This window comes from Drosophila willistoni (assembly GCF_018902025.1).
Source record: "Drosophila willistoni isolate 14030-0811.24 chromosome XL unlocalized genomic scaffold, UCI_dwil_1.1 Seg141, whole genome shotgun sequence".
In the NCBI taxonomy this organism is placed as follows: Eukaryota; Metazoa; Arthropoda; class Insecta; order Diptera; family Drosophilidae; genus Drosophila; species Drosophila willistoni.
The window spans coordinates 11,724,508-11,738,069 of record NW_025814052.1 but is presented as its reverse complement, the minus strand read 5'-3'; the positions used below and the strand labels follow the sequence as shown (position 1 = coordinate 11,738,069).

General features: G+C 36.1%; 1 protein-coding gene across 4 annotated transcripts; it reads right to left on the bottom strand.

Moving 5' to 3' along the window:
* Nucleotides 1-1,478: 1,478 nt before the first annotated feature.
* On the bottom strand, nucleotides 1,479-12,878 carry LOC6641234 (beta-1,4-mannosyltransferase egh). Of its 4 annotated transcripts, none has more exons than XM_023175223.2 (3): nucleotides 12,313-12,878; nucleotides 2,248-3,676; nucleotides 1,479-2,190 (listed from the first exon to the last, which is right to left on the bottom strand). In XM_023175223.2, the coding sequence occupies exons 2-3, from the start codon at nucleotides 3,058-3,060 to the stop codon at nucleotides 1,618-1,620; spliced, it is 1,386 nt and encodes a 461-aa protein (XP_023030991.1). In that variant the 5' UTR covers nucleotides 3,061-3,676; nucleotides 12,313-12,878; the 3' UTR covers nucleotides 1,479-1,617. The 4 variants fall into 4 exon arrangements, with proteins under 4 accessions (XP_023030991.1, XP_002064170.1, XP_023030990.1 ...); XM_002064134.4 differs by lacking the exon at nucleotides 12,313-12,878 and adding an exon at nucleotides 8,456-8,564; XM_023175222.2 differs by lacking the exon at nucleotides 12,313-12,878 and adding an exon at nucleotides 8,317-8,440.
* Between the last annotated feature and the right edge of the window lie 684 nt (nucleotides 12,879-13,562).

The window sequence follows — 13,562 nt, the reverse complement described above, 5'->3', positions numbered from 1 at the left end:
CGAAAGGATAGAGTAAAGTTGATAATGAATGATCCATAATAAATATGAGGACAATGTGAGTTAACAACAAATGAAAGATAATAAAAATAATAATAATAATAATAATAATAATAATTGTGGAGTAAGAGGAGATAGGCCATGGACATGGATGGGGCACGGGTGGGAGACAGGGCGAAAATGATATCGATCATTCCCAGAATTGCATATACATATATATAACCATTTGCATGTACATAAATTGTATGTATGTACATATGTAAGTACATAAGTCTAAGGTCTATATTTAGTTTTTCTTTCATTTAGTTTTGTTTTTGTTTTGCTTTTGTGATGTTTTGTTTTCTTTTTTGTTTTCCTGTTTGTTGCTCTTTCTTTGCGCTCTTTTTTTGAATGATCTTTCTTTGTTTTGGTGTGAATGACATTATTAACAAATTATTCATTTACAATACATTAATGTACACAATTTAAATAATAATAATAATAATAATAATAGTTCTACATAATATAGTACATACAATATATAAATATATCATTTTCATTTTGTTTGCATTTTCGTTTTTTTTTTTTTTAATGTTTTTTGTTTTCTTTTTGTACTACAGACTAATTAAAAAAAAAAAATTACACTTAATGGAGATTTTTTCATTTTTGTTGTTGTGTTTTAAGTTTTTTCTTAATATTCTTTTGTGTGTTGGTTATTGTGTGTCTGTGCGTGCGTGCGTGTGTGTGTGTGTTCGTGTGTGTGAGTGTTGGAGGGTGGTGGTGGTGGGTGGAGCGGAGCAATTGCTTTTGGATGCTTTTCTTGGATGGATGCAAAAGTTCTTGGACAAAAGAAAATTTGTAGGCACACAACAGAAGCAAACGAATTTAGCAAAAATTTTACTTAGAAATAAAATGTTTGTTCAAGAATAATTTCACTAATTTTTTACCTACAAAATCATGAGTATGAAATCAAATTGAATAAATTTGAGTTCCCAATTCAATTCCCATCAAATTTACTGCAGTAGAGTGTTAATTTTGTTTTTGTTTTTAGAAGAACGTCAATCAAATTGACTTGTATTTATCTAAACTAAATCAAATGACATACAAATATTTTGTACAAAATGAACAACAAAAACTAATAGTCTATGCTTCTTTGTGTGGGTGTTTGTGTGTTTGTTTGTTTGTGTGTGTGTGTGTGTGTATGTTGCCTACAAATTAATCTTAGTCGCAAAAATGGAGATCATTCTACATCTATTTCTATTTGGCAAATTCTAGTTCAAAATCGTTTTCAGAAAGTGCTAAAGGCGTGTGTGTGTGAGGTTGTGTTGGTGTGTGTGTGTGTGAGACTTATGCTTAGGAAATGTACATAATAAAGTAGCGGATTATATTAATGTTTTTAATAATGATGATGAGTGTTGATGATGACAAGGACACGACGAGAAGGCGGCGGCAGATCCTTTGCTGCAATTGTGCGATTTAATTTTTTGTTTGTTTTAGTTTGATTTGGTTTTTGCATCTCTCTCTAAGTTGATTAATAAATGAATACACATATTATAATATTAATGATAATGTCGAGAGAGACCACTCCACTCTCTCTCTCTCTCTCTCTCTCTCTCTCTCTGCACTCTCTCTTTCTCCGTTTTAGACTGTCTCGAGCACTCGAACATCCTTTTGAACAACATAGAATTTATGCTTCTTGCCCACCAGGCCCCATATAACGGCCACATTCTCGATGACCACATTGACGGGTATCGTACAAACGGCACCCAGAACACATGCCAGAAATTTGAGCAATCCAAAGCGATACAACGAAAAGGATTTGATGACACCAAACACATACATGTAAATGTTAACTGCCGCTATGAAGGCGCAAACGAAATCCACCAAATTGGGGCATGGTATCGGATATAGGCCGGCGAAAATAATGTTCGACGTGGACAGCGGCATGGTGACCCACGAGTAAACACTTATGCCCAACAGCAGTTTATGCCTAAATGGTATCATTTTGGAGTGCACCACCAGCAGGATGCCTTGGAGCCAGCGTTTGCGTTGCTGCAGGAAATCCAGTAGGGTGAATGGTGACTTCTCATACATTTCGCCTTCAATAAAGTTGAATGTAAAGCCCTGACTAAAGGCCCGCATGGCAAAGAAGCAATCCTCGGCCACGGAGCCATCGATGCCATTGTCAAAGGAAACGGAGCGTTCGGCACCCACCTAGAAGAAGAGACGTTAGTGGAAAACGAAATCAGAGATCCATCTCATTCTACTCACCTGGGTGACCACATAGCTACCCTTCCAACTGAACAATGGTTTGTGAAAGAGTTTAAATTGCAAACGCAATTTACCCATGTCATCGGAGACACGAAAACTATCCGCCAATGTGGTTAGCCAATTGACCACATTCTCATTGGCATATGTGATGAGACCCTGGCCAAATGGATGTTTCCCGTCTAGGACAAAATTGATGATGCCTCGCACCGAATTCTCCGTCAGCAGAGTCTCCTCATCGAGATGGACAATCCAATCGTTGTCATTCAACACATTCACATTGTCCTCGAGGCAATATTGCAGAGCTCGCGACTTGAATAACGCTCCTGTGCGTGTCTTATAATCCTTGGGCACCACTATTTCACGTATCCGACGATGTTGAGCCAAATTCACGGCCTTATCGGTTACCACTTCAATCAGGAAGTTCTCCAATCCCGTGTCCAGGCACGTATTCATATTTCTCAATACGTTCGTTTTGACTAGATCGGCGAAATCGCCGCGTGTCACCACACGTATGCATATAAAGGGCGCCAGCAGGGGGCTACCCTTGAGGACAACCTTCTCGGGGAACGCATTGTAGAAGACAAGGCCACAGAAATTGAATAGGACTTGCGGCAGCGTTAGAAACGTTAGGAAACGCAATAGATATAACAATACTGTGGCGAATTGCCCATATTCCGTCCATGGATCGACAATTGTAAATGAATTCTCATTGATCTTAATACCGCCGGAGAATACTTCGAAGGTAACTATCACAGTGATGAGCAGCGTGCAATGCAGCAGATGCTTTGTGGTGGAGTTCATCATCATCGTCATCTCGTTCCACCGGATCGAAAAATGTTCGTTTCTCTTTCCTTTGAGTCGCTTCTGCTTCTTCTTGGAGTCTTTTCTTCCTTAGACCAAACCAAATCAAGTTCAAGTCTTTTTAAGTAGATGCCAAAATCCTTAAGTAAAAATGTCTAATCGTCCGTATAGACGAATTGGGGGAGGGCGGAAAATGATTCTCTCTTTTGATTGGTTTGTTTGTTTATTTGTTGTTTTTGTTTGTTTGTTCGTTCGTTTCACCGGATTGCTTACAGCTGTCGTCTCTGCACTTTGATAAATGAATCACTCAGAGATTTACTTTCAACTACTGTAACAACTAAAAATATTCCACATTTGCCTCTTGATGTATTTATGTATATGTATTTATCGTTTATGTTTTTTTCGCGCTTCCGTTTAGACCTTTTTATCTCGATGTTTCCTTTATAATTTATGCGATCGGCTGTGTTCCTACTATATATGTCTATATATATATTTAATTATTTGTAGTTTTTTGCACTCCTTTTTCAACTGTTGCGTCCAGCGTAGTAAATATTAAAATTGGCTAATTTTTTGTTTGCATTTGAGGAAACTCTCATCGACTTGAACAGCATTGATTGGGCAGTCATTTCTGTAAAAATAGCAAAACCAAAATACACAAATTATAAATTTGAGAAATTTTGAATAGTATTAGATAGAAGTTTAACCTTTGTATACATTCTGAATTGCTTCTGGTTCGATGACTGAATTACAACTGAGTTGAAAACCAAAATTATACATATGGGAAAAAAAAAGAAAAGAAAAGAAAAACCCAAACTACATATAAATTAAACACACACTTGAGACACAAATGTGGCGAGAGCCGCCACCAGGGTTCAATGAGAAGTGTTAAAATTTAGGTACTACGTCTATATTATTCACACATTGCCATTAACGAGGGCTGCTCGTTCAATTTCCCGAAAATTCGTTACAGTACAATACAATATGTGTGAACAAAGACGCGCCCCGTCTTGGGTTTGTAAAGAGGAAAAACCAATATTATGAGGGAAAGTGCCTGCATGCAGGGCCGGATTTAGCAACAATGCGGGCGTGAACAATAAACTATTATTTGAAAAATCCATTAAAAAAGAATGAAATACAAAACTTCTATACAATTTTCGTTAAATTGATGCCCCTCAGAAGACATAACCCAATCCGAAAATAAGTTAAGGTCTATTTAGAGACTGACTATACGCTTGATTAGTCAAACCCAGTGACCTTATCCTAAGTTTTAATACTTAGATTGAAAGTTATCCTAATCTTAAAGGGCAAAGTTTGGAAATTCCGGCTATTTATGAGGTTATGTAGTAGTTTGCTAGGAAAGATCCTAACCTAAAAGTTCAATATGAGCGATTTTTAAGATTAGGTAGTAAAAAAAATAATAGCGGATGGTTATATATCAGCTAAATTTCTGTTTGATAGTCAAAAAGGATGAAAACTATTCTAAAGCAGGTTTGTTTTTTTAAATGCCGTTTAGTCTATTAAAAGATCTTCGAGATATCGGTTTTGTAATTGTTGCTACTTTGTGGGTTTAACACCCTGCTTGCCTGATCTTATAAAGATTTTGTTTCTTCTATTAAAATGTAATAATATTCTCAAACCTTTTAAGCTTTTGATGTTACTTTAAGAAACTAGAGACTAGAACCTAACCTCCAAAGGGACAAAAAAGTAAAGAAAATGTAATATTAATAGCCTTAGGAAGCCCTCCCAATGATCAACTTAAATAATTTTATATTTTAACCCTAAACGTAGTCACTCGTATGTGTATTACTTAATATATATGTAGATTGGACTGGCTACTAGTCAAGGTTAATGCTTTATTATCTTAATGTTTAAAAATAATTTACTACGCATACTATTAAGCAAAACACGTGTAGGTACAAAGTACACACATATACACACACACTACTGTGAAATGAATATGCGAAGATCTACATACATACTAACTACAAACTATTTGCAATGATCAATCGGTTGACCCTCGTTATGGCTCCCGTTTGGTCTTTGCCATTAAAAAGAATGTTTATGATAAGCATCGCGTGGCTAGCAACCCGTAACCACACACACACACGCGCCCAGATTGGGTGCACACACACACACACACACACATTATGGCGAAACGGTCCACTTGGGTATAGGGTAGATAACTGAACAATTTGCCCGCATTTCATCGGTAGAATAATTATGAAAGTTCAAAATGCCATCGATTTGATAATAATTGTTTCAATTTTCATTTTTATTCACATTTTATTGATGTGTCCTCCATGACCAGTTAGACAACGGCAAAAACAAACTGATGATGATGATAATGATGATGATGATGATTACGCATCGTCTGGGGGGCATAGCTTAGTGTTTATAATGTACTATCTGGTTCTGAGGTTCTAATAATATTGCATGAATGAGTAATGTGTGGGTACTGAGAAAAACCCGCAACAATCGTTAACAAACCGAAAATTAATCCCTCTTTCTAGTGTCATGTGATTCTTAAATTGTTAGTTGGTTTCAGTTTTAGGTATTTCTAGTTGGTTGTTTTAATACCCCTTTAGAGAGGGCACATTAAATTTAAATTAAAAAGGAAACGTTTTGGATCCCTTGAGTCGATAGTCAGTTATTTTTACCCACCTCCATTTGTTTCTATCCATCTATTCATAGGTCATGGTCGGAAGAAAAGAAAAATTAAGAAAAAGAGAAAGTGAAAAAGGGTATATAAACTTCGGCTAGACTCTTTGATAGTTTTGTCGGGCCTAATTTGTTTGATGATTTGAGTGCATGTCAAGGGGTCAAGGGCTGATAGGGCATAAAAACTTGACTTCTTTGATAGATCCGTTCCATCATGTGGACTAAGAAAATGGAAAGTCACGCACGCCAATGACTGAATAGTTTGAATAGTTTTCGCTAGCTAACTCAATTAACTGATACATTAAATTTAATTAGTTTACCAAATATATTAAAGCATTGCCTCTTGCATATATTTGTCATGTGTAAATATTTGCATAAATATATATGTATATTTATAGTAGTAAACTAGTCTGGTAGGTAGGTAGGTAAGTAATGGCAGGTAGGTAGGTCGTTTTGGGTGTACTGGAATCCTATTTGTTTTTTATGGGGATTTATGGCACAAACACACCCAGAATTAGATAAACGAAAATACATTGCGGGACGGGACAGATAGAGCAAAACAAAACCAAAATTTATGTTATAATATTATAATTATTATAATATATGTACATTGAGAGGTGTTTCCACCTGTTTGAATGGAATGTTCCATTCTTATACTTTCATTTTTAAGGTTTGGTATAAAAATCCATTATCTTGGTTCTTGGAAAAATTTCATTTAATGCTGCATATTTATGATTTTCGAATACAATTATTAAACGGACATATATATTGGCCATGCAATTAAACACCAAGTAGGTGCTTGATTTGACTTTTAAATTTGATAAGAAATTATAACAGTGTGTGTGTGTGTGTGTGTGAATACAATACTGATTCATATATATGTAGGTATACAGTAATATTCAAACTCTTGAAATTTGATAGGACCGGCAACAATGATGATGATGACGAACCTCGTCGACGCCGTTGTCGTCGTCATCATCATCCGACGTCTACATTGATGAGACACTGCAAAATGCCCGCGTTTCCTTTTGAATGCATTGACTTTTTGTCGTTATTGTCATTGTTGTTGTTGTTTCGTACGACCCACAGGGTTATCAGTTGTCCGATAATTATAAAATGAAATTATGAATCATATATACACTTTTTTTTTGCACTGGATGAAATTTATTCGCATGGGGTATAGAGTTCATTCAACAATTCAAAAACCGATCCATCTAGTCAGACAGAGAGTCAGGCATAGAGTCAGGCAGTCAGTCAGTCAGTCAGTTGTAGATAATAACTAATCGTATATATGTACATGTATATGAATTCTTTCTATCATTCAGTCAGTCGCATCGTTGTCGTTTCAAGTCGTTCATGTCATTTATGGTTGTGTTATTGGGGGCGTAATGAACTTGGATCCACTGGGCGATAACCGGTCCTCCGTCGTTTTGCCACATACTTACAGTACACACACACACACAATACAAAGCGCTTATTATATAAACAATACAAAAATAAAAACAGCAGCAGTAACAGCAACAACAACAAAAAGAACAAACAAAAAACAAAGCTGCATCTAAAGTAATTTACACAATACGAAAAAAAAAAACAAAGCAAAACAAACACGCTTGAACGATTAACAGGGCAAAAAATAAATTATTATGAATCGGAAAATACATTCACACAGACACACACACACACACACATTGAATGTGTAATTAGAAAATCACTAGAATTAAAATTTACATACATTAGTTTATTTGGTTTTTCCCCCGGCAAATGCAAAGAATCCTTGCAAAATTCTTTCAACTTTTCATTTTTTCCCATGTGACCAATTCAAATCGATTCAACTTAAACGACTAACTATAACTATTATCGTTAATCAATATAAATAAAATAAAATTTACAAAAGAAAAGAAAAAAGCAGAAAGAGACTGCATATCTTTGCTCTTGCCGCAGTTTGTATACCCTTACTAATAACTAACTTAAACTTAGTGGTCATACAGTGCGTATACGTGTTTTAGTTGACTTATTGAAGGAAGCCAATGCTTAGTCAGTCAAGCCTGAGTTTTTACTTTTAAAACTCCACATCGGACTAAGCAGACGTAAATAATCCTCTGATTATTTAAAGATCTTGGAGAGGAAATTGAAGTACATTAAATAGCCAATAAGTTAAAATACAAAAAAATAAACATTGACTTCGAGCCGGCAAACCAAATGTCAGCATGAATCTAAAAGCTAACTTTCAATAGTCATTTTATGACTAATTTTGATCAAAATTAATGTTCCCCTCCTCCTCGGCAAGGGTATAACAAAAAATGAACTAACATAAGTGCTTGCTCGCGCTTTCTTTCCGCCAAGTTGTAAAGTTGTTGTTGTTCTTCAAGATGTTACTACTACAATGACCCTTATATCACTTATATCACACTACTTCTATAAAATGTCTGATATATATATACTTATAACATTCAATGTCGGTTGATGTAGTGTATAGTGTACATCACGCAATTGGAATCGACCATTAATTTTGTGAGCAATTAAGTGACAAGCGTCATAAAGAATACACACGTGTGTCTGTATAGGTGTATATATGTATATGTATGTGTGTAGTTGTTTCCAGATACCTACACATGGGCTTTAATGCAAAGTCCATTTAATGTAGGGCCTCGTTTAGCCTCGGTAGTCATGGAAAGTTTGGTGAGTTTGGTCAAGACGGTTTGAGTTTGGGTTGGCTTGAAGGAGGATCCTAATGGTTTCGATTACCCACCCTCCTTTTGCTTCTCATGCTGTTTCAGCAATCCATGTAAATGTCCATTGATGGATCGATTGATTGACTGACTGATTGATTGTTATTATTAATTCGTTTGCGATCACGTTTATGTTATATTCGTTATTCGTTCGTTCGAGCTTCGAACTTCGAAGGCAGTCGCCGGTACACTGAGACCTAAAGAGAGTGAAACATTTGCCCCAACTGTGTGTGTTCACTTTTAATCGTCTCTATGTGTGTGTGTGTGTGTGTGTGTGTGTGTGTGTGTGTATGTGTCAGTGTGTGCGGGTGCCGCCTATGTACATATGTGTGTGCTTGCGTATGTGAAAGCAGTAATAATAATAATTAATAATAAAAAAAAAATGAACAAAAGTATTCGTTACCCTTAAACGTTTTAACGACTTTGACTTACCAAGTTTCTGTAAACAAAAAAGATATCAATACGTTAAGATTGAAGGAAGGGCTAAAAACAGTCAGTAAGAAAATCATTCAGTTTTTAGATTCATGTTTCAGACATATCTAAAGCAAATTTAGGGTAATGTATTTGGTTCTTTAGGGAAAAAGTTGGTCTTTGGATCGAAGGAAATTTCCCTGACTTTCTTCCCCAAAGGATCAGAGGGAGAGCTTAGGGAAAAATTTCAGTTTTTTATAAAACCTTTTAAGTCTTTTTTAAACTTGGCTGAAAAGTGTTTGAACATATCTTAAAGATATTACAAAATATTTTTAAAAACAAAAACGAAGAGTTTTCAATGATGTTTTTAAGAAAGTTTCTGTAAACTTGAAACTTAAATAACATTTAAGCAATTTAAATTTACATTTTTCATGACTTTATAAAAATTGCAATAAAATAGTCATATGATTTCCTTGAAATTTGTTCCCTTTTTCAGTTTTAAGAAAACTAGATACATTTTAAATAAGTTTTAAAAAGAAATTTTCTTCACGTTTTAAAAACTTTTATTCAGCTAATTCAAGTTGCAATATTTTTGGAATAATGTGCATATTTGTAATTTTTAAAAAATTTGTGTCTTAATATATTATGAAATACAAAACATTTTGGGTCATCAAATGCTTATGCAATGAATCTCCAATATACCCCGTTCTTTCCGGATCATAGACCGGTATAGGGTATGATCATGTTATCAAAGTACACTGCGGTAAATGATTACGTCGAGTTGTTGTTGTTGCTGTGGTTGGTTAGCCGCTTGATTCATCCAATGGAGCTTTGGTTTGGTTCGCATATTTTTTAGATGATATCTCATATGTGAAAATGAATCAATGCTGCAGTCTATCAGTTAGTCAATAGTTAGAGTGTACTTCCCCGCTAAAGCCAAAGCTATATAGTCATCAATATAGCGTTAAAATTCGTTTTTCGGGTGAACAGGTGTCCACCACTTATGGTCTCTATTTATAGGCAGTAGAGAGGTATATACACACACACACACACACACACACATACATTTATGGGTGGCTGTGCAGTGCCTTGTCACGCGCCCCAAAGACCTTCTCTTATCATAGTAGGTTGTGCAAAGACACCACACACATACACGGAGACTGTTGTGTGTGCGTGTGTGTGTACCTGTATTTGTGCGTAGATAAGCGCCACCCGAGTACACAATCAACGTACGTTAATTGTGGGTACAAATGAAATGTAAGTATGTACAAGGTAGGCACACACACTTAAACACACACACGCACAACAAATAATATCTGGGCACTATAAGGAATGCGCTTGAATATTTTCATGTTTAGAAATGATCGATTAATAGAGACACTAGATAGATTATGTCTAACCATTTTTTTAAAAACTTAATATTAATATTTCTAAATAAAAATTATTCAGTCGTCCAGCATTATTTAAGCTTACAGTAGAACCTTGGCTATCCGGTTCTCCCTTACACGAGAATCCGCATGAAGTGAAGGCGACTTCCATGGATCAAACCTCATTATTAACGTTATTTAGTTGAAGAAATTATAGAAAAACTTAACCTGAAAGAGGGTTTTGATTTATGTCTTTCGTGTTATTCAAGTTCTCGCTTACCCCTGCTTCTTCCTCTCTCTACATTACCCGGATAACTGAGGTTCTACTGTACATACATATGCATACAATGACATTCATTATTTCTGTTTAAAATTTTCCATTTCTGAAAAGAGTTTTTGCAGCTGCAATTTCCTGCCAATTGGTAATGTGTAAATAACCAAAATAATGTTTTATAATGTTTTAACCCTCTTACAGTTTTAGAGTGGCAATTATCATAAAATTTTATAAACATTTCGTTTATGTTTATAGAATGAACTTTATTCTCAACTTGAATAAAATTGTTCAGCTCTCATTGTTTGTTAAAATATTTCAAAAATTTCTGGTGCTAACAGGGTTAAGATGATACATGTATAATATAATATAAACTCTGAATTGCACAAACAAATATTTAATGTGCGTTTTTGGGCTGTTCTGCAATGCAAATGTTAAAAGTTTGTATACTTTAGAGAGCAGAGATATTGGAGACTCTAAAGAGCTTTAAGGTTTGGCTAAGATAACTTTCGGACATGGTCTATTACAGTCATAAACTTATACAGCGACATTTTCTACTCTTATTTGCCGTTTACTATGACTCTTAGTCCACATATAGAACGGCAGTTTAGTAAACATCGTTGAAAAATGAATTTACAGTCTATTTTTTAAATTAAAGGACAAGTATTTCTCAGCCCCATACGGGTAGAGCCCCAATCAAGGGTTACATTTTGCATTTATCAGAGAAATAAGCTTTTAGTTTAGTAAATTATTAAAGGATGATAAATAACTAACTAAAAGGGGGGGATCTTTAATCTTTTTACGACAATCAAACAAATAATTCTACAAATTTGTTCACTCGTATAAATTGGAGTTGAAGTTTCCAAACATCAAGACAGGTGTTAAAGTGATGGCTACCACTGTACTTATATACATAGTCAAACTAACAAAAATCACTTAAAAGCGTTTGAAATTGATGCATATAAATAAATGAATGTCTGTATGTATGTATATTTGGGCATATGAATTAGGGTTTGCTATCATATATTAGGAAAAACTTTGCGATTGATCGAAAAAAGCATTTTATTGGCACATTACGTTCGCCGGCATGTGAAATAAATTGATTCTATTCCTAGGAATCTTTGAGCAACTGTAAATAACTCAAAGAACTAAATAGAATCCTTGCTATACGGAAAACGGAACAAACATTTCTTGATGGGCGGGTGAGTTGGTGGTTTGCTCGTTCTCTCAGTTTTTAATTGACCGGAAGTACAGTCCCCATTTTACAACCCGAAACCACCTCCCACTATCTAGATCCGGCAGCGGTTATGTAACTATTAAATGGGTCAACGTAAATTGGTTAAAAAGTAAATACCGGGCGATGTTTGAGGTTAAGGATATTACATTTACGGGGCAAGTCTCATTTATTTACCGTTGTCTGTTATTTAACTCTCTCCCCTCTCTACTTTCTTTCACCCACTATGCCTATGTCACTCTCTCTCTCTCTCTCTTTCTCCCTCCAATGGCACAGTGGCCTTGCAAGGTGCAAATGGATAGTCAAAGAGGCAGAGACCGAGAAAGAGAAGAAAAACAAACAAAAACAACCAAAAAATGTGCTAAATGCGAGAGGCGTTGGTGAAGGTGGTGGGAGAGGATGAAGTGAAGGAGAGAGTGAGAGAGGGGGGATTCGTTGGTATCGCGGAGGTGGCCCAATCTCATAAACCAACAGCAACACCAAAACCAAAAAAAAGCCACCAGTTATATTTGTTGTGGCCTGTTTTTTTCCTACCCATCCATCCCCCCACTCCCCCAGCAACCCCCACCCCTTCGCATTCCATTCATTACTTACCATGGTTTTCTTTTGTTGTTGTTGTTGTTGTTGTTGTTATTGTTGCTAGCTGCCATTCAGACTAGCCGAAGAGGAAGTTGTGTACATATACATATGCAAGGAGCGGTCAATATAGTGTCGCCTTGTTTCGTTTCCCTAACACTAACACGCACAGGCAGGAACAGGCATGGACATGTGCATTGGCATGGGGTTCAGGGCTAAGGGCGTCAGTTATAGGAGCGCGCGTTTTGTTGGGCGGGCAGAGGGCAGAGAGCGGTACGACGGGCGCCGGAGGGGCAACTGCTACTGCTTCTCAGGGTGTGTCTGTGGATATTGCCGCAAAAAAAAAATTGATACACACACTACTACTGGGCGCCTTCTCCTCCTTTTGTGTAAACAATTTGTTTCGTTTTTTTTTTTATGTGAAGAAGAACACAAAAAGCCAACTTATATCGATGACGCGCTCTCTCGCTCACTCATACTTATGCTCGCTCGCTACACTCTTTCTCACTCTTCTTGTTGCCTAGCGGTTTGGCGGATTTGTTTGGTTTATTTTGGGAAAATTTTCAATGTTTCATTCGTTTGTTGTTGTTTTCGTCATTAAATTATGTAGATATACATATAGACGCTTGTTTGCAATATTATTTAAAAACTTTTTTTGCGCCAGCGAATTGGTTTTTTTTTGCTAATTTTCCTCTTTGCTTCTTGTCTTCTCACACCACCCGGTTTTGGGTTTGCCGCCGAGCAGAGTCGAGACAGAGCATGCGATTTCCATGTAACAAAACGGCAAGTGAATAAATGCACTACACAAGAACAACAAAAAATATAGGCAATTTGATCGATTTTCCCATGTAACGTATCTTGAAGCTAAGCCCGCTTTATTTTCCCAATTTCGAGTGTATATTTTCTTCCGTTTTTTATTTGCTTTTTCCGAGTTGCGCGTAGGGAGACACGACGGCGACAGCGACTGCGACTGCGACAGCGGCAAATAATGTGACCAGACTCAGTCTAATGGAAAAATACGGTAATTCACTGTGGGTTTTTATCAGTGTGGCAGTAGCCATGGGCGGGAAATCAGAAGAATGTTCATAGAACTACTTCAGGTTCGAAAAAAATTTTACACAAAGCGGATTAAATGTTTACCCAATCTATAGCAATAATTAAATAAAAATCAGCCAATATAGTTTAAATGTATGGGTAACTAAATGTTTTATTAGAACTCAATCATATGGTACCAAGTGATGACGTCACCATAGACAGTCTGTCAGGCG

What these genes read in the sequence shown, in the direction of transcription:
- LOC6641234 (XM_023175223.2), bottom strand. Translation starts at nt 3,060, where the DNA reads ATGACGATGATGATGAACTCCACCACAAAGCATCTGCTGCATTGCACG. An exon ending in GTAGCTATGTGGTCACCCAG is followed by an intron (nt 2,191 to 2,247) that starts GTGAGTAGAATG and finishes CTCTTCTTCTAG; the next exon opens with GTGGGTGCCGAACGCTCCGT.